At 50.5% G+C, this 20,899-nt stretch overlaps 2 protein-coding genes across 2 annotated transcripts in view; one reads left to right on the top strand and one right to left on the bottom strand.

Moving 5' to 3' along the window:
• Positions 1–10,625, bottom strand: part of RAD51D (RAD51 paralog D) — a gene marked incomplete at both ends in the record, with an annotated part of 14,746 nt that extends 4,121 nt beyond the window's left edge. Inside the window, 6 exon segments of the mRNA XM_079725091.1 lie at positions 1,243–1,338; positions 1,823–1,957; positions 2,200–2,281; positions 9,896–10,014; positions 10,211–10,272; positions 10,544–10,625. Of these exon segments, the coding sequence (XP_079581217.1) occupies positions 1,243–1,338; positions 1,823–1,957; positions 2,200–2,281; positions 9,896–10,014; positions 10,211–10,272; positions 10,544–10,625 (576 nt within the window).
• A 2,082-nt stretch (positions 10,626–12,707) lies between these two features.
• Positions 12,708–20,388, top strand: FNDC8 (fibronectin type III domain containing 8; the record flags this gene model as incomplete). Its single annotated transcript, XM_079725588.1, is given in 9 exon segments — positions 12,708–12,904; positions 16,190–16,556; positions 18,608–18,844; positions 19,401–19,577; positions 19,581–19,607; positions 19,611–19,622; positions 19,626–19,738; positions 19,864–19,920; positions 20,331–20,388. Coding segments are annotated over 9 exon segments (1,245 nt in total).
• Between the last annotated feature and the right edge of the window lie 511 nt (positions 20,389–20,899).

A 20,899-nucleotide genomic window follows, 5' to 3' on the forward strand; every position in this document is an offset into this window, starting at 1 on the left:
TCACTAAGTTTGTAGTAACTTGCTATGCAATAATAGAAATATATACCATCTAATGGCCCTACAGTAAAAAATATCATCTTTTGACCTGGGAGTTCAGAGATTTGGGTTATAAGCTTTGTTCTTATCCTAAATACGCAGTGACTTTGGGCAACTGACTGAATGTCTCTGGCCCTCACTCTCCTCACCTCTAGAAACGAGAGGGTTGGATTAGGTCAGGACTACTTGACTTCATGTCTCAACACATGGGGGTGTCATAGCCTGCTACGATTCCTGTGGCAAGCATTTGTTCAACTATTATATGTTCTAAAGTTTGTAAAAATGCTTTACTTTATATACAACCCTGGGTATGCCCATGGGAACATGTTATGCTTTGGGGTGAGAGATAAAGTTTAAGATGAATCAAACTATCCTCTGTAAGGTGTCTCCCAAATCTAAGAGTGTATAAATCAGTGCACCAAATCCTGTCTAAGCACCTATCAGGTGTAGCAGGGTACCAACCCAAATGCCATTCCAAACCCCTCTTCCTTGTTAACAGGACTCTGAATGTGTTCAAGTACTGGGCAGAAATCTCCTGACATCAGGGAAGGTGGGCCCAACCCCTGGTCTAGGACAAACACATAGCTCAGTTTTGGTCAATTAGATGTAATGGGAACAGGGAAGCATACTGGGGGGTTCCAGAGGAAGATTTCTCTTCCCTTATAAAAGGGAAGAGGTACAGAAAAGAGGCATCTATCTCTCACTGACCTGAATATGGATGTAATATGGATGTGTGAAGACATGATGCTTTGAGCCATAGCAGCCACTTTGCAATCATGAGGGGGAAGAGCAAGAGAACCAGGCACACCAACCTACAGCCCTGACATTATGGACTTGTCAACCTCCAGACTCATGTGAGATAATTAAAAGTCCTCAAGGTTCAAGTGTCTGTCAGATAGACTCTATTACTTGCAGCTGAAAGTAATCTTAACGGATCCGGCGTTGGAATGCAGAGATGAATAGGACATGATCCTTGCACTCAAGGAAGGGGCTTACTGTTTAGTGGGGAAGATGGGCATGTAAATGAGGCGGCACTCAGGAATGAATTAAGCATCCAGAAATCCCATCCTGGGAGCGGCAGACACAGCTAGAGTCACCAGATTGCACATCTGCGTTTCCAGGCAGAGTCTGTAGTAGGACACCTGCCCACATGCGACAGCACTGGCCAGCTGGGGCGAGCAGGGAGGGGCGGAAGAGCAGGCTCACCTGCTGGGACACAGCGCCTCGCAGGTCCTGCAGCACATCCAACATCCGGAAGATGTCAAACGCACGCACCACCTGGATCCTCTGGAGAGCTCCCGCCTGAAGAGGTAGGAGATAGAAGGGAGAGCTTTGGAAAAGAGGAGCAGGGGGCCGTGCACGATGAAGAGGGATCTTGAGGCTGAGCAGGAAGAGGCACTTAGACGGAAGGACTTGGGTCCAGGATGGCAGATGGGCTTTATCTGATGGGCCAGTTCTCACCCAGGTGGCTGCCTGGGTGCTGAGCTGCAAAGCCAAGTCAGAGCTCCGTGGGAAGGAGGGATAGGACTGACTAGTGTGTCTTCCGTGGGCAAGAACTGGGAGAGAAACACAGATGCTGGGGTGTCTGGCAGCCCTGAATTAGGGTACGGCAGGGGTGGGATGATGTCATCATGGGGAGGCTTTCAGAACAGAAAGTATTAGTAGAACAGCAAGTTTCAAAGCCAGAAATATCTATGCACACAAATGACCACACTTCTTGCCACGTTAGATAATGGGGTCTTACGGTGTCAGAACCTCAAAGGAACCCACCCCTCGTGCTCTTTACCTGTTCCTCCTCATCTGGGGTTCTGGCCTGAAGCAGCTGGAGAATGCGGGAAGCTGTGAGCCCTCCGTTGGAGTCGATGTATAGGACGTTCTGTCGCAGGCCATGGGCCACGTTTGCAGCCACACAAAGACATACCTGCGTAGAGACGGGGCACTGGGTGAACTTGAGCCCTCAAGGAGGGCCCAGCATGGGTGCTCCTACCAAATTTTGTCCAGATCCCAGAGACACGAATGGGCCAAGTCCAAGCCCCACTCCTCACCACCCATCTTCTCTCTTCCGATCTCTGAATCACAAGCACGCTGGCAGAAGCTTCCCCAGGGATCCAGGGCTATGCACCCACCTCCCCCAACCCTGCTGGCTGCTGGACGCACGTGTACCTGGGTTTTGCCGCTACCTGGGCCTCCTACGATTTCAGTCACTTCTCCAGTATAGAGACCAGCATCCAGCAGTTTGTCCAGGCTGATGGCAGAAGAGGAGGCAAGAGAATCAACCGAGGGGATTCGAGGGAAGGGAGGGGAGTAGGAACCAGGAAAAAAAGGCAAGACGTCCCTTCCAAGCACTGTTCTGTCCAGAGACACTCTAACATCTCTGGCCAGGAGGCTTCTCCTGGTAGAGTTTCCTTTGGCGAAAGCCGGCACGGCTACATGTTCCTCCTCTGGCCCCTCATCCTTTCACTCTCAGCTTACAGACCACTCTGGGTGAACACTTCTCCACAGAGGTCTCTTTGCCACCCCATCCAATGGTCCCCTCATTCTCCATCTCAGCCCCTTCTGGGTTTCCTTGATAGCATTTCCCATCATTTGTCATTTTCTAAAACTTTGAAATAATTATAGATTCACAGGAAGTTGCAAAAAACAATGTACAGGGAGGTCCCATGTACCCTTTACCTAGTTTCCCCTAAGGGCAGCATCTTTCACTATAAGATGTATTGTACTACACGATAACATCGCAAATTGACACTGGTGTGATCCACAGAGCTTATTCAGGTTCACCACCATTATTTCTGTGTGTGTCTGTGTGTAGAACTCTATGCCATTTCATCACATGCATGGGTTTATGTAACCACCGCAATCAAGATACAGAACATTTCCATTCTGCAAGGCTCCCTTGTGCCACCCGTCTATAGCCACTCCCCTTCCATCCACCCCTAATCCCTAGCCCCTGGCAACCGCTCAATCTGTTCTCCATCTCTATTGTTACGTTATTTCAAGAATATTATGTACACAGAATCACACAATATGTAACCTTTGTGATTGGCTTTTCTCACTCAGCATCATTCCCTTGAGATCCAAGTTGTCACATGTATCGATAGTTTGTTCTTTTTTACTGCAGAGTAGTATTCCATGGTATGGATGGACCAAGTTTGTTTAACCATTCACCCATTGAAGGATATTTTAGCTGTTTCCAGTTGGAGGAAATTATGAATAAAACGGCTATGAACATTTGCATACAGGTTTTTCTGTAAACCTAAGTTTTTATTTCTCTAGAATAGATGTCCCAGAATACAACTGTTGGGTTGTACGGTAAGTGCATATTAATTTCACAAGAAACTACTAACTTGTTTTCCAGAGTGCCTATGCTATTTTACTTTCCCGCCAGCAACGTATGAGGTAATCCAGTTTCTCCACACCCTTACTTGCATTTGGAGTTATCACCATTCTTTTTTTTTTTTTTTTTTTTTTTGCGGTACGAGGGCCCTCACTGTTGTGGCCTTTCCTATTGCGGAGCACAGGCTCCGGACGCGCAGGCTCAGCAACCACCGCTCACGGGCCCAGCCGCTCCACGGCATGTGGGATCTTCCTGGACCGGGGCATGAACCCGTGTCCCCTGCATCGGCAGGCAGACTCTCAACCACTGCGCCACCAGGGAAGCCCACCATTCTTTATTTTAGCCATTCTAGGAGGTATGTAGTAATATCTCGTTGTGGTTTTAACGTGTATTTCCCTAATAACCAGTGATGTTGAACCTCGTTGGTGAAATGTCTGGTCGTGTCTTCTGCCCATTTTCTAATTGCATTGTTTGTTCTACTGCTGAGTTTTAAGAATTCTTTATATATTCCAGACGCAAGTCCTTTGTTGAATACACGGATTGCAAATATTTTCCCCATTCTATCGCTTGTCTTTTCATCCTCTTGCAGAGCAAAACTTTTTGGCCCAGAGCACCCTGGGGCAAGGACTGGGCCTTGTTCACCCCAGAACGGGCACAGTGGCTGAAACACAGGAGACGCACAATAAATGTTTCCAGACAAACGAGTGACAGAAGGTTCCTATGTTATCAACACTCTGGCTGTGGAAGCCTTGAGATAAATTCAAGTCATGGCCAATCCTCATCCAGTTTCTGTCCCTAAACCACCAGGAAACAGGTCACTACCCACACCCCATATCCTGCCCAACCGAGAGGGCAGACAGCAGAAGCAAGAACAACTACAGTCCTGCAGCCTGTGGAACAAAAACCACAGTCACAGATAGATAGACAAGATGAAAAGGCAGAGGGCTATGTACCAGATGAAGGAACAAGATAAAACCTCAGAAAAACAATTAAATGAAGTGGAGATAGGCAACCTTCCAGAAAAAGAATTCAGAATAATGAGAGTGAAGATGATCCAGGACCTCGGAAAAAGAATGGAGGCAAAGATCGAGAAGATGCAACAAATGTTTAACAAAGACCTAGAAGAATTAAAGAACAAACACAGATGAACAATACAGTAACTGAAATGAAAACTACACTAGAAGGAATCAATAGCAGAATAACTGAGGCAGAAGAATGCATAAGTGACCTGGAAGACAGAATGTTGGAATTCACTGCTGCGGAACAGAATAAAGAAAAAAGAATGAAAAGAAATGAAGACAGCCTAAGAGACCTCTGGGACAACATTAAATGCAACAGCATTTGCATTATAGGGGTCCCAGAAGGAGAAGAGAGAGAGAGAGGACCCGAGAAAATATTTGAAGAGATTATAGTCGAAAACTTTCCTAACATGGGAAAGGAAATAGCCACCCAAGTCCAGGAAGCGCAGCGAGTCCCATACAGGATAAACCCAAGCAGAAACACGCTGAGACACATAGTAATCAAATTGGCAAAAATTAAAGACAAAGAAAAATTATTGAAAGCAGCAAGGGAAAAACGACATATCCTGCCCAACCTGTGGGCTGAAATTTCACCTCCTTCTCATCACAGCCTATACTAACACCTCCATGTCCTGGCCACGTGCATCCCTGTCCCAACCCTGTAATCACCTCCATGGGCTCCAGCCCTTTGTGATGGTCCTTGAATACCTCCCATGACCCCTCTGTATAGGCCAAGCAGCACTTAAGTAAGCACCCCATCTCTTTCAATTCCAGGGCCCCCATGATTATAACCACAGGGCCCTGCTGGTCAAAACGCTCTGGTTACCACTCCGGCCCTGCGGCTTCTTGGGATAACTGTGCTTACCTTGGCTCTGTGTAATAAGCACCTTTTTAAAGAGCATCCAGCCTCTGCCACTGCTGGCTCCCATTCCTCCCACTGAGATCAGAGAACCCCCAGTCCCATTATAGCACTGGCTCTCCCAGTGTGGTCCCCAGACCTGCAGCATCAGCATCACCTGGGAACTGATTAGAAATGCAAATTCTCAGGCCCCACCCCAGACCTACTGAATCAGCAACTCTTAGGGTGAGGACCACATCTGAGTCTCAATAAGGATACATGTTCAAATCTGAACACCATTAGGCTGGACTAGTGTTTCCCAGGCCTGCCTGCATGTTAAAATAACCATGCGAGTTTTAAAAAAAGAGACCTGTATCAGTGATTCCCAAACTTGTCTGCACACTGGAGTCACCTGGGAACTTAAAAAATACTGATGCTTGTGTTCCACCCCCGGAGAATGTGATTCAATTGGTGTGTGTGTTTGGGGGCGCAGTATAGGGCTTTGGAATTTAAAAAAAAAAATCTCAGGTAATTCTAACGGGCAGAAAAGTTTGGGAACCACTGGCCTAGAGCAATTAAGTCAGAATTTCTAAAGGTGAGACCCAGGCATGAATATTTATTAAACTTCCCAAATGATTCTAACATGCAGCCTGGGTGAAACCACTGGTCTTAACTCTCCAGTCAAGAATCAATCTTGGGACTTCCCTGGTGGCACAGTGGTTAAGAATCCGTCTGCCAATGCAGGGGACACGGGTTCAATCCCTGGTCCGGGAAGATCCCACATGCCGCAGAGCAACTAAGCCTGTGCACCACAACTACTGAGCCTGCGCTCTAGAGCCTGCAAGCCACAACTACTGAGCCCACGTGCCACAACTACTGAAGCCTGCGCGCCTAGAGCCTGTGCTTTGCAACGAGAGAAGCCACTGCAATGGGAAGCCTGCGCACCTCAATGAAGAGTAGCCCCCGCTCGCCGCAACTAGAGAAAGCCCGCACACAGCAACGAAGACCCAATGCAGCCACAAATAAATAAATAAATAAATTTATTTTTTAAAAAAAGAATCAACCTCATTCTTGGCTGTGAGGATCAGTCTCCGTGAGGAATTCCCAGATCCACCTCCCAGTGGACTTCTCACCTGTTTCCATTCCGTGTCTCCTGATGGACCTTCCTACCAATCACCTCTGCTCATCAACATGGACAGACCACCCCCCCTCCTCCGCCTGCCTTGTGGAGCGGAAGTGCAACTGGGTCTTACCACATGTTTTGAACACAAGTGATTTCTGGGATTTATCCTCCACCTTTCCCTCTGAACTGGCTTTTAGTCATTCTTTCAGCCATTCATTCAAACATCGCCTGAATGTGTCACATTTCCTGAAGGCCTTTTTCTAAAACGAGGAAGAGGCAGAGATGAACAAGACACAGCTCTGGCCTTCAGGGAACCACCCAACTCCCCAGATAGTACAGCTTCTTCCAAGGCACGCTACGTGCTTTCTTGCCCTCGTAAAGATCCACGGTGCCCGCCAGCATTACAAGCTGTGAGAAAGCCTACACCAGGGAAACCTGCTTCGTTTGGGTTAACCAGCATTTTCCCGAACTGTTGACTACAGAACTCCCCTCCCCTCCCGTATTAGAGTTACATCCATCAAGTGTCCAAAGAACACTGTGAGGACGGCTAGCAACCTACTGGGTCGTCTTTGATTCTTCACATCTCTATTCCCCCTGGCAGGAAGGCTTATCACATTTCTTTTTTTTTTTTTTTTTTTTTTTTTTTTTTTAATTTTTTTTTTTGGCTTGGAGACTTTTTTTTTTTTTTTTTTTTTTTAAGAAGATGTTTGGGGTAGGAGTTTATTAATTAATTAATTTATTTTTGCTGTGTTGGGTCTTCGTTTCTGTGCGAGGGCTTTCTCTAGTTGTGGCAAGCGGGGGCCACTCTTCATCGCGGTGCGCGGGCCTCTCACTGTCGCAGCCTCTCTTGTTGCAGAGCACAGGCTCCAGACGCGCAGGCTCAGTAGTTGTGGCTCACGGGCTTAATTGCTCCGCGGCATGTGGGATCTTCCCAGACCAGGGCTCGAACCCGTGTCCTCTGCATTAGCAGGCAGATTCTCAACCACTGCGCCACCAGGGAAGCCCTCACATTTCTTCAACGTGCCTCCTGCCATCCCCTGCCCTCCATCGGCTCACACACCCTCCCCTGCCATATCCTCCCGGGCCTCTCTCCTGCCAGGCTCCGCAGCCCCATCCACCCCGCCCACCTCCACCCTATGCCTGTAACTCTACTTTCACAATACAGCCTCCTGCCTGGAGGAGGCAATAGGGTAGATGCGTTAGACGTGGGTTCTTATGCTTAGGAGCCTGACAGGTGTGATGTCAAGGGCCTGGTCTGCCACTTACTAGCTGAGGTATCTTTTTTTTTTGGCCTCGCCATACAACTTGCAGGATCTTGGTTCCCCAACCAGGGATCAAACCTGTGCTCCCTGCAGTGGAAGCGCAGAGTCCTAACCACTGGACTCCCAGGGAATTCCCTAGCTGCGGGATCTTGAGCAAGTCACTTAACCTGAGTCCCAGTTTCTTCATCTACAGGATGATGATTTTCATTGCAACGCACTCATTGTGATTGTGAAGATAAATGAAACGACATACCTGGAGTAACGGTGCCGGAGTACTGAGAGAAGGCCCATCCGTTCCTCACTGCCCAAGGCCCGCCTCCTGCATAGAGCTTTCCTGAACCTCTCTGATCTCCCCTGCAGTGACTCACCGTGGCTGCCATCTTGACAGTTTATCACCTGACTGCTTCCTCTGTATAATGCTGGTTTTATAAGCTCCCAAAGGCCAAGGCTGCTCCTTGTTAGTTACCCCCTCATTTTTTTTTTTTTTTTTTTTTTTTTTTTTTTTTTGCCACACCATGCAGCTTGCGGGATCTTAGCTCCCCAACCAGGGATCAAACCTGGGCCCCCGGCAGTGAGAGCTCCAAGTCCTAACCACTGGACTGCCAGGGTATTTCCAATCACCCCCTCCTTATGCTGTCTCCACGCATGCTCACTCCTCTCCCTTGTGTTTACCTGCCTTCTCTACCCAACGGGTTCTTAAGTGCCTTGCCTCACCCATACCCGTATCATCTGCACTTATCTGGAACCCGTAGGCACTCGGCCAGGGCTTGATGAATGACAGAACTGAACCCCCAACCCGGGGAAAGCAAGCACTGTGCTCTATGAACCTTGCCAAGAGAATGTGTTATGGAAACAGGGAGGGCCAAACCAATCCAAAGACCTTTGTGGTGGCGGAGTTCTTTATCAAATTCTGCACAAACAGGCCAAGAATGAGGTCAGACTTCCTTGGCCAGAAGCCGCCTGTTTTCTTCCAACTCTTTCTCTCTCCACACAACACGGCAGAAGGTAGCTACTCTCATTCCCTCCTGCTGCAGAGTATGGGGAATGAACCAAGTTCTGGATCAAGTGCCCCAGGGCTGGAGCCCCAACTCTGCCCCTCACTCCTCTTGGGCTAAACTCAAGTGGCGTTAATAATCACTAACTCGGGCTTCCCTGGTGGTGCCGTGGTTAAGAATCCGCCTGCCAATGCAGGGGACACAGGTTCGAGCCCTGGTCCGGGAAGATCCCACATGCCGTGGAGCAGCTAAGCCCGTGCGCCACAACTACTGAGCCTGCGCTCTACAGCCCACGAGCCACAACTACTGAGCCCACGTGCCACAATTACTGAAGCCCGCGTGCCTAGAGCTCGTGCTCTGCAACAAGAGAAGCCACCGCAATGAGAAGCCCACACACCGCAACAAAGAGTAGCGCCCACTCTCCACAACTAGAAAAAGCCCGCGCCCAGCAACGAAGACCCAACACAGTCAAAAATAAATAAATGTTTAAAAAAAGAAAAAGAGGGGCTTCCCTGGTGGCGCAGTGGTTGAGAGTCCGCCTGCCGATGCAGGGGACACGGGTTCGTTCCCCGGTCCGGGAAGATCCCACATGCCGCGGAGCGGCTGGGCCCGTGAGCCATGGCCGCTGAACCTGCGCGTCCGGAGCCTGTGCTCCGCAACGGGAGAGGCCACAACAGTGAGAGGCCCGCGTACCGCCAAAAAAAAAAAAAAAAGAAAAGAAAAAGAAAAAAAAATCACTAACTCACAGGGTCACTGAAGAGATTATACAACCTATTATATAACCTACTATGTGTCAGTGGCTGGTACGTAGCAGGCACTCAGTCACCGTTAGTCCCGCCATGCTCTCTCTTGCCCCATCCTTAAGAGAAAGAGGGGGTAGGGGCAGGGAAGAGTTGCTCTGATCTGCTAAATAATAATGAAATACTGCCAGCTTGTGTTATAGGACAGTGGTTCTCAACCAGCGGCAATTTTGCCACCCTGGGGTGGGGGGGGTCATTTGGTCACAGCTGGAGACATTTTTGATTGTCAGACATAGGAAGGGAGGTGCTACCCGGCTTCTAGTGGCTAGAGGCCAGGGATGCTGCCAAGCATCCTACTATAAGTGCAGGACAGCCCCCCCCCCAAATAATTCTGCATCCCCAAAAGTTAGGAGTTGGAGAAACCCTGTTATAGCTTAAGAGAACGCAAGACCTGAACATCCTCACCACTGTTTGAAAAAGCCTGCTCTCCCTAGACTCAAGTACCAAAAGCCCGCCTCTCACCTCTTCCCCCAAGTACCCACACAAACCTTGCAATGCCGGTGGACAGGATGGCAGTGGAGGTCTTCAGCTCCTCGTAGAGATCAGCGCCATTGAAAGGGAAAGCTGAGAACTGAGCCAGCAGCACCCGCCTCAGGGCGACCAGGGCCTGCGGAAGGGGCGGGGAAACTCAGGAGAGGGCCGGGGCGCTCCGACCCGAAGCAGCCCAGAGTACTCGGCAGTGACCCGCCAACGGAGGAGGCCCCCAGGGTCTCATACGGCCCCCTTATGAATCTCTGGGAACCCCCTGCTCAGGGATGGGCATTTAGAGACATCCAGGTTTGGAGGAGAGACTGTCAGCTCACCTTATAAGACAGGCCACATTTCTGGGCTACTTCCTCCAGGTCTGCTGAAACCAGGTCCACCACTGAAAACAAAACACGTGGGGTTGGTGGGCAGGAAGGGAGGCTCGGGGGCCTCCCTCACTTGACTTTTCCTCGCCTACGTCGACTAGCTGAGCCGCAGGACCTGGAGTGGTGCCTGGCACACAGTGGGGGTTCTACCCTTCCTGGGGCGTGGCTAGCCCACTCCCACCTTCCCGGGCTCTCAAGGAGGCTGTGGGGGGAGGGGTGGGGGGGGAGGGGGGAGGGACCCCCTCCCGGGTGTGCCAAGGCGCACTGGCGCACGCCTGCGATCACCTGTCTTGATCCCGTGGCTCCGCAGAAGCTGGACCATGTCCTGGGTGAGACCCGGGCACAGTCCGGCCCGGAGCACGCCCATGTTCCCTGGGGGCCCGGGGCCGCTCGTCCCGGGGACATCCGCGGGGCCCCTTCTGGACCAGCGCGGGAGGCGGGAGGCGGGAGGCGGGAGGCGGGAGGCGGGAGGCGGAGGCGGCGCGGAGGGTGCGGAGCCTGCGGGGACGCCGGCACCCACAGTCCTCCCGCTCGGACCGCGCCGCAGCTTCCGGCTTCCAGGCTCCAGGGCCCGGCCTGCGGCGCCACCTGCTGGCCACGGGCCGGATGCGCGAGCCGGGCGGTTGGGGCGGAGACGGCGCTGGCGGCACGGAGCCGGCTCCCCTGCGCCGAGGCCACCGCGCCCAGATCTGCTACCCTGCGTCCGCCTGTGTCTCTGCCTTCTCCCCGATCTCGCCTCCCTGCAGGCCTCCCAGGTGCAGCCTTCTGTTCTGAACACTGGGCCAGAACGTCCGATCGGACGGACCACCCCTACGCTCAGGGACGTACTTGTTAGTGAGGGAAGACAGGAAAGAGGAAATCAAATAAATCAGATAATTACCGATAGTTTGATGGGTGCTAAAAAGCAGCAGAACACAGAGAGGGCATCTGCTTCTCTATTTTCCGAATAAAAGAATTTGTAAATGAAAGACAACAAAAACCCTGAGTATATAGAACACACACACACACACACACACACACACACACACGCACAAAATAATTTGTTTTTAAATGTCCTTTGCTTGACCTCATCCTCTGGAAGAAAGTAAACAACTTTAGGGCTTCCCTGGTGGCTCAGTCGTTGAGAGTCCGCCTGCTGATGCAGGGGACACAGATTCGTGCCCTGGTCCGGAAGGATCCCACATGCCGCGGAGCGGCTGGGCCCGTGAGCCATGGCCGCTGAGCCTGCGCGTCTGGAGCCTGTGCTCCGCAACGGGAGAGGCCGCAACAGTGAGAGGCCCGCGTACCGCAAAAAATAAAAATAAAAAATAAATAAAGAAAGAAAAAAAAAGAAAAAAGAAAACAACTTTACAGGGTTATCTCCTCACAATCCAGTAAAGTAGGTGCTATGTTTATTCCTATTTTACAGATGAGGAAACTGAGGTGCAAAGAGGTGAAGTCATTTGCCAAAGGTTTCACAGCCTGTAAGGGCAGAGCTGGACTTAGAGTGGACAAAACCACATGTAGGTGCAAAGCTAGTGCTGTTTTAACAGCGCCCCCGTCCCCACCCCCCGAAGTATGTTTTCCTACTATGACATGTTTTTTTTAATTTTTAAAAAATACTTATTTATTTATTTTACATTTAGGCTGCACCGGGTCTTAGCTGCAGCACACAGGATCTTCGTTGAGGCAGATGGGATCTAGTTCCCTGACCAGGGATTGAACCTGGGCCCCCTGCATTGGGAACATAGAGTCTTAGTCACTGGACCACCAGGGAAGTCCCCCTACTGTGACATGGTTTCCTTGAGAAAAAGAAACAACACAACGTCTGGCCCATTTCTGTATGCCTCTGCAGCACCCACCACTGTCACTCAACACATGAAGACGCTTGGGGTGAGGGTGTGGCAGAATTTAGAATTCCAGCAGTAAAACCTGGGTATATGTGAGCTATGAACCTCATGAACCATCCAGGCTTTCCCTGTGCCTACACAACTGGACGAAGGGGGTTTGCTGCCTAGGATTTCTGGATATAGAGTCTCAGGATTCTAGAGACAAAGTCCCCCACTCCCAGAGGCCCAGTCCAGTACTGCCTGCCTCCCTCCATGCCCAGGTGCCTTCGTATCACCATCAATCTCCTCCTTCCTAGGGCAGGTCCGAAGGGCACCGGTGGTGAGCATTCTGAGATTTTCAGAGAAGAGCAGGGCTGCCGTAACCACAGAGCCTTAGCCCAAGGGGTGTTGTAGTCTCTTCCTTGACTCTACCCACTGCTGACATTGGCCCTGGGCAGCAGCAGCTCAGATCAAGGGGGAGGCTGGCCCCTAACTGTTACACTCTCTGATGATTATGAAGTCAGCTCATTACACCCCCATCCCACCCAAACTAAGGGTGTGTCCTCTGCCTCCAGTTTCTCTCTGCTTCCTGTCAGCTTGGTTGTCCTGCATGGTGGCGGCTGGGGTCCCAAACAAGGTAGATGGCGTCAGAGACACTCTGCGAAGTGGGAGATGGGGAGGAGACCACGCTGAGGAAGGAAACCCTCAACGTTTTGGACACACTCAAGCACATGTCGAAGCCCTTTCCAAACCCCAAGTCTACGAACAGGACCGTCACCACCAAAGGACGCCCACTTTCCTCAAGGGGCAGTTTGGAGGAAGATGCCATTGATCTACCGTAAGACACAAGTCTGGTCCTTTTCTCCTTTCTAAAACCAGACCTGGGGGGTGGGGGCGGGAAGAGGGGCTTGAAGAGGCAGTACTTCCTTGACTTATCACAGTCACGACTCCCAGGGAAGAGCGTGTGTGCAGGTTGCCTATGGAGTCCTGACCTCAGATCAGTTCTTGGAGGCGTGCCGGCCACCACCTCCGGGAGGCCTTCCAGGATTAGTCAGATTTCCTGGCAGTGCTTGTCATCCTGCTTTGTCCTTGTCATCCTACTTTGTCCTCATCACCCCCACACAGACCCCCTGCCCCCTCCACTCCCCATGGCTCCTTTGCCTCATCCTCCCTATTGTACCTTCACCTGCCTGGTTATGTGCCCCCAGTAGCCTGCCTGCTTTCAGATTGAGGTTTGCTGTTCCTCCTCAGTGATTCTGGGTTTCCTTTGCTTCATTTCACAAAACTCTTTGAGCATTTACAAGGTATCTGGCCCAAGGTTAAGTTCTGAGAATGCAGAGCCAGAAAGCACAGTCTCTGCCTTCAAGGAGCTCCCAGCCTGGGGGGTGTGTGTGTGTGTGTGTGTGTGTGTGTGTGTGTGTGTGTGTGTGTTGGGGGGGGCTATCAGGCAAGAACTGAGAATATTACAGCATGGTCTGCGCTATGACGGGACAACTGGAGGAAACAGAGGAGGCTTAGTGTAGCTTGGGAGGCTTCATGGAGGAGGTGACTCTCATAGGAAGGGAAGGAATTAGCCAGTGGAGGGATGGTGGTGTGGGTTGATGTGGACTGAGGGAACTGTCTGCCGGGAAGTTTCATGGGTGTGTGACCTGGGCAATCACACACAGCCCGACACTTAGAAGTGCCCTATGCTTAGTTTAATGCTCAGCTGTCACTGTCCTGAAATTCTTAATAATTTCTGAAGAGGGGGTCCTGATTATATGTAAGGGATATGGTGTCCACTCCCTAAGGGACCTGTAAGTAAGCAGGTATGGCTAAAGTGATGGATGCTTGTAGGAAACTTCCTGGTATGGGGGGGCGCAAGTCTTGGGCTAGGAGCCCAAGTTTAAATCCAAGTTCTACCACTTAGATATAGGGCCATAGACAAGTTAAATAAGATCGGGGACCCTCGGTCCCTCATTTGTAAAATGGGGCCAACACCATCCAGCAGGGCTACTGTGAAGATCACTAAGGCTGCCTTCCATGCCCCTTCAGCACTGGTGTTTCCAGTCAGTAAGTCTAAAATAGAGATGCGTTAGGACAATCTATAGTAAAACTGACATCCATACCCAGACTCTCTTCAGCCTATAAAGGGCCTTGGTGGGGGAATCATCTATTCCAAGCATCCACCAAGGGCTAACATAAGAGGTTTGGGCTGATCAGGATTTCTCAGGGGGAGGTTGATGGGGCTGGAACTCAAGGAGGAAAAATTTGGCCTTGATCAACCAACCATGAAGCTGGAGGCTGTCCTGGCGTAAGGGGTGTAGGGGTGTGTGTAGGTGGCTGGATCTGGCGAGAGCAGCCCAGGGAGAAAGGGGACAAAGCAGTGGAGGGGAGCCAGAAAGCACCAGGGGCAGATGGGAGCTGTGCAGCATGGGGCCCAGGAGATCTGGGTTCTGGTTCCAACTCTGCCATGGACTCACCCTGTGACCTCGGTCAAGGTGCTTGGTCCCCAAAGGCCTTGGGACCACTCTCTCAAGACAGGGTTCTTCAGACTGAGAGTTGTGACCTATGAGTGGGTCAGGAACTCATTCTGGTTGGTGGAGACCAGTATTACAAAAATGAAATAAAATAGAATTGAAAATTTCAAAGCACATCACAGAGTAAGGATTGGTTTGTGAAACATTTTAGTTACATGTGTATGTATGAGTATACTAGCTTGCCAAGAAATATGTATTTCTTACTTTGGCTTAAGAGAAAAAAAAGATTTGAAAGCCAAATGTTTTGGATTCCGTACTTCAACAGCAAAACCTTTTAAAGAGCAGGGAAACGTACAAGGTTTTTCTTTGTAATAGCAAAGAATTGGTAAGCATACAAATATCCATGTAATAGAAAAATACAGCGGTTAAAATGATTGAACCAGAGCAGATTAATCTAAAATATACAATGTTTTAAGTAAAAAACAGCAAGCTGCAAATGGGTATGTACTGAATGATACCATTTATTTATATAAAGTCTAAAAATATGCAAACTAATAACATATGAATGTAACAAACCTATAAAGACACATGGGGAATAATAAATACAAAATTTTCAATTTACTGCACAAGCTACCTCTGAGTGAGAGGATGAGGAGAGAGGTGGGGGAGTGAAGTATACAGGGGCCTTTAACTGCACTGATAAAGATTTAGTCCTGAGCTGGATGGTGGCTAAATGGAAGCTTAATATATTATAGTATGTTCATTTCCAGTTTTATTGAGACACAATTGAATTTTAACAGTGCATTAGTTTAAGGTGTACAACATGATTTGATAATTGTATATATTGTTAAATCATTACCCTAATAAGCGTAGTTAACATCCATCACCACAGAGTTACAAATTTTTTCTGTGTGTGATGAGAACTCTTAAGATCTAACCTCTTAGCAACTTTCAAATATGCAATACAATATTGTTAATTATAGCCACCATTTTGTACATTACATCCCCATTAATATATTACTCTTGATATCTTGGAGTGTGTCTGAAAGCTTTCATAATTTAAAAAATTTAGAATGGAAGAAAAAAGTTTTTGAGAATTCATCCTAATATATGTATATTTATCTGTACTGTTAATTTTTACATGCTATATATTAATAAATATTGTTAAATGTTATAAAGCCTAAGAAAATAAATTAGTAATTACATAACAAACAATAGTGAATAAATATTAATAAAACTTAATTTATTTTTCTTCTAGATACTTTTAGATATTTTTCCATATCCCGGTAGATCATTGTGGTCATTCCCTGGGGTGTTTGCACCCCACTTTGGAGGAAGGACTTAAAGTTTCAGCAGTGTTTCTAAAAATGTCGTTCTCAGAACGTCTGCATCAGAATCATCTGAGGATCTTATTAAAGATGCTTTAGCAGCTTCCCCAGTCCCATTCCACCTGGGGACCAGGGACCAGGAATATGCATTTTTCACTAGTAAGTGTCCTCGTGAGTTTGAGGCACTGCTGCCGAGCAAGAATGTTCTGAGCTGCTCAGAAGCAGCTGGGGGCGCTGGGTACGTTGTGCCCAAGGCCTGCCCGCCAGGAGTTTCCAGGCAGCAGGGGCCGGGGTGGCCTCCTTCGTCTGTCTCACCTGTCTCCTCTCCCACTCCAGGAAGCAGATGCCAATGGAGGATTCTGAATGCAGCTCCGATGACACCAGCATCTCCCCCATGTCATCCACTTTGTCGAATCTCATCAAATTGGCCGTGACTCAGCCCAATAGCAGCTTCTTTGCAGGGATGCTGGAGGGCGAGCTGAACAAACTCAGCTTCTCCTCGATGGGCAAGAGTATGGAAAAGGGGGACCTGGCTCTCTGGCCCCAATCTAAGTCCCAAATAGCCCCTGGTGGCCTGCTGGACCTTGACAACCCTAAGGTGGACACAGACACCTCCTCAATACCCTCAGCGTCCTCTGTGGTCCTGGATGTGCCGGAGGCACCCTTCATCTGTGAATACACGGTCAGCGATTCCACGGCTGTGGTGCGTTTTCCCCTCCTTGTGCATTTGGCAAAGGCTTAATGGCCGCCCCCAACGTGCCAGGCACTGAGCTGAGCTCACTGGGAAGTGTGAAGATGCCTGCATCCTGACCTCAAGAACTCCAGCACAAGCTAGAGAGGGCTCAATGCTGTAGGAAAAGTTCAGATTAAGTGCCAATAGGGATTCAGAGGGAAAGAAATATTACTTCCAGGTGCAGAAATAAGCTTTGGTGGCATTTAGTAACATTTGAACTGGGACACAGAGGTCGGATTTAAACATCTAGAGATGGGGAAAGGCATTCCGTGGAGGGCTGACACTAGCAGAGGCTCACAGGTGGGAAAGTATGGAAGGAAACACCTACGTCCAATCCAGGGCTTCTCATACTGTCCTGCGCCTGCAGATCTGATCATCTAGTTACTGATAAGATTCCTGGGCTTCATCCCTAGAAGTTCTGATTCAGTAGGTCTAGGATGGGGCCTGAGACTCTGCACTGCTAACAAATTCCCAGGTGGTGTTGATGGCCCATGGACCACATGTCGAGTAGCACTGTTCTAGATACAGGGAGGGAAGAGAGCAGGAGTTAGTCTGGGGTCACTTTCCAGAGGTCCTTTACCATTACGCTACGTTCTAGATTTTTCAGTGAGCAATAACGATTAGCGTTTTGCAAAGCTTTATATCAGGTGATAGATGCAATTTGAGCTATATTTTGGAAGATAAATCTGGAAGTCCCATTGTTGGATGGCCTAGAGCAGTGTTTCTCAGTGTGGTCCCTAGACCGCCAGTAGCATCAGCATCATATGGCAACTTATGAGACATTTAAATTCTCGCTTTCCCTACCCCCTACTTGGGCCTCCTGAATCGGAAACTGGGGGCCGGGGCCAGCGGTCTGTGTTTTTGTTTCTTTTTTTTATACATTTATTTATTTATTTTATTTTTGACTGTGTTGGGTCTTCGTTGCTGTGCGCAGGCATTCTCTAGTTGCAGCGAGCGGGGGCTACTCTTCATTGTGGTGCGTGGGCTTCTCATTGTGGTGGCTTCTCTTGTTGCAGAGCACGGGCTCTAGGCACACGAGCTTCAGTAGTTTTGGCTCACGGGCTCTAGAGCGCAGGCTCAGTAGTTGTGGCGCACACACTTAGTTGCTCTGCAGCATGTGGGATCTTCCCAGATCAGGGATCGAACCCGTGTCCCCTGCAATGGCAGGCGGATTCTTTTTTTTTTTTTTTTTTTTTTTGCGGTACGTGGGCCTCTCACTGCTGTGGCCTCTCCCGTTGCGGAGCACAAGCTCCGGACACGCAGGCTCAGCAGCCACAGCCCACGGGCCCAGCCGCTCCGCAGCATGTGGGATCCTCCCCGACCAGGGCACAAACCCGTGTCCCCTGCATCGGCAGGCGGACCTCCAACCACCGCGCCACCAGGGAAGCCCAAGCAGGCGGATTCTTAACCACTGTGCCACCAGGGGAGCCCCCAGTGGTCTTTGTTTTAACAAGTCCTCCGGGGTAGGACTCTGCCCACCAGAGTTTGAGAACCACTAGCCTAGTCAGAGGAGAAACTGGAAATGGGAGACAAGACAGGTGACAGCAGGGCCAGGAATCTGCAGTGTTTTAAAAACTGTCTGAGATCCTGGCTTGGCAACCACTGTTGTAGTACAAAGTGTATGGACTCTGGAGCTATTGGTTTGAACCTTGGCTCTGCCACGTAACTGCTGTGTGACCACGGGCCAGCTACTTGCTCTCTGAACCTGTAACGCCATCTGCAATGAGTGAGGTGGGCGAGATGATGGCTAAGGTCCCTTTCAACTGACACACAGTCTAGAATACGGAGTGAGGGTACCCTCTGAGGTTGGTGAGGTTGCCCAGGGAGAGTTGCTCATGCTTCGGGCTGGTGGGGCCATATTTAGTGTTGGGAGTGCCTAACACTTGCCATCAGCTCCACCTCAGCTCCAGCAGGAGCGGGGGCGGGAGTGGGGTCTTCTGACCCACGTTGTGAGGGATGGCGGGGTGGTGAGGGGAGGCCAGGCCAGGTCTGAGGAAGTCTCGGGGGTTCTCTTCCCCTAGATTTCCTGGACCTACGCCCCAGGCAAGCAGCAGGTCAGTTTCTACCAGGTCCAGTTGCAGGAGGTGGTCAGGAAAAGTGACAGTGAGATGCCCAAGGCAACGAATCGCCCATGGATCTTCAATAAGGTCTTGGGCACCACCATCAAGCTGATGCAGCTGAAGACTGACACGAGTTACTGCCTGACTGTCCGCGCAGCCAACACCGCTGGGATGGGGAAGTGGTGCAAGCCCTACAAAGTGAGCCCTGGGAGAAGGCGGGCCCGAGGGGTGTGGACCAGGGGTTTTGGAGGTTGGGAACACCCCTATACCCCCACGACTCATCATCCTGCTGGCTTTCCTTCTCCCTGGGAAAATAAGCCTCAATTCCAGGCCACTCTCCTCTGGGAGGGTTCAGGGTTCAGCCGCTTTGGGGCCCACTGGGAATGCAAATTGATCTTTTCATTCATCTCTAACAAGTCTCCCAAAGCCATTGGCTTCTGGATTCTTCAACTTACTATCAATAATTGTGAGTGGGTCAGGAAGTCAAGGGCATTGAGGGTAAGAGAGGGAAGAGGCTAAAGCGGGACAAAGAAGGGAACAGCCTGGGGGTGGGCAGGAGAGGCCCCAGTAAAGACAGCACACACCCGGGGAGGCACAGATTTGAATCATGCCTCTTTGTTCCTGTTCCTGGTGTCAATGAATGGGTTGGTAAGGCTGTCGGAGACCCCATTTAGCAGACAAACGAGGGGGTGGCAGAGTCGAAGAGGTGAGTTCAGGGTCAGGAGTTCTGAGGACTTTGGTTGGTTTATTTCAGTTTGCAACCGATGCTACAGACTTGAGCAGCTTCCCCGAGAACAATCCTATCCAGATCACTGTGCGGCGCAAAAAACCCCAGAGGAAAACCGTGTCCATGGGGTTGGAGGACATGCGGAGGCTAGAAGATCTGGAATACCTCTTTCCCTACAAAGGGGGAGGTCCCCAGGAAGCCCCTTAACTACTTTCAGCTTCGGACCAGGGCCCTTAGGAACCGGAACCATGAAATGTACCAGCAGCATCAAGCCAGGGAACCGCTGATCACCCTGCTGGCCCTGGGCCTGGGGCCGAGGCCAGATGGGAGCTTCATTCACCTGGAGACACCGCAGGCCAGGCCAGGTCAGATCAGCCTCCACTGCCCATAGCTGCTAGGCTTCCTTCCCCAGATCTGCACTGGTCCACGTCCCTCATTAAAACCTGCACGTCACCCAGCACCTTGGAATTCTGTTTCATGCCGCCGACAGCCTCAGCTGGGCCGTTGCCACCCACCCTCCTGGCTTCCGCCAGGACCAAGAGTCCAGGTGGGTCAGGGGATGGGGCAGTGAGGTGACAACATCACCCCTTCCCCATGGGAGGAGGAGATGGTCCTCAAAGATTAAAACACACACCAGGAAAAAGAGCAATGTTGGGCAGAGGTAGCGACAGCCCACACAGTCAGCCTCAGACTTGAGCTCTGGGGGACATGATGCAAAGTGCACAAGCTTTGGGGGAAGGGTCTGACTTAATTCTGTCTCTTCCTGGATGTGAGGGTACAGGCAAACCATTTAAGCTTCTCGGGCTCAATTTCCTCATCAAAAACATGGGGATGTGGTCTGACCCTTCCCGGTCCGGCTGCAGGGTTACTGTGAGGGTCCCGTGAGAGCGCAGCAGAACAGTGCCTGGCACCGAGTAGGACCTCAGCCCCCGCTGCCTCCCTCGGCCCCTCACGCAGTCCCCCTGCAGAGACGGGCCAGGTGGAAGCCAAGAACCACAGCCAGGCGACGATTTAACAGCACAGATGGGGCGGGGGAGGGTGAGAAGGAACAAGATGTCAGAAGTGCTGTGGCCCCGAGCGGTCCATACAAGGATGGTTTGGAAGTCAACCTGAGTAGATGCACCTTCGTATTGGAAGAGAAAGTGGACGCAAGACACACGGAGGGCAAGATCTTGGCCAAAGGTTTGAGGATGTCCTGGTGGGGGTTCCCGTCACTGTGTGAGTCTTCACGGGGCAGAGAACCATCCCCCGCATTACACCACCCCCGCTTCCTCCAGAGCTCCCACCACTGCATGGCCTGTTAGAGGGAACCCTCCGGGGCAGCCGCCGCCTCCCTCTCTGTGCTGCGAGAGCCCAGTGGGGCTGTCTGAGGCCGAGGAAACCACCCCAGAGCAGCACAAGTCCTTGTGATGGTCAAAGTGTCCTCTATCTGTGCTGTCCAAATCAGTAAGTAGCCCTGAGCTGGTGTGACAACTGCATTTCTAAATGGCCCCAATTCTAGTTAATGCAAACATCTTCATGTGGCC

Source organism: Hyperoodon ampullatus, assembly GCF_949752795.1.
Source record: "Hyperoodon ampullatus genome assembly, chromosome: 19".
Lineage (NCBI taxonomy): Eukaryota > Metazoa > Chordata > Mammalia > Artiodactyla > Ziphiidae > Hyperoodon > Hyperoodon ampullatus.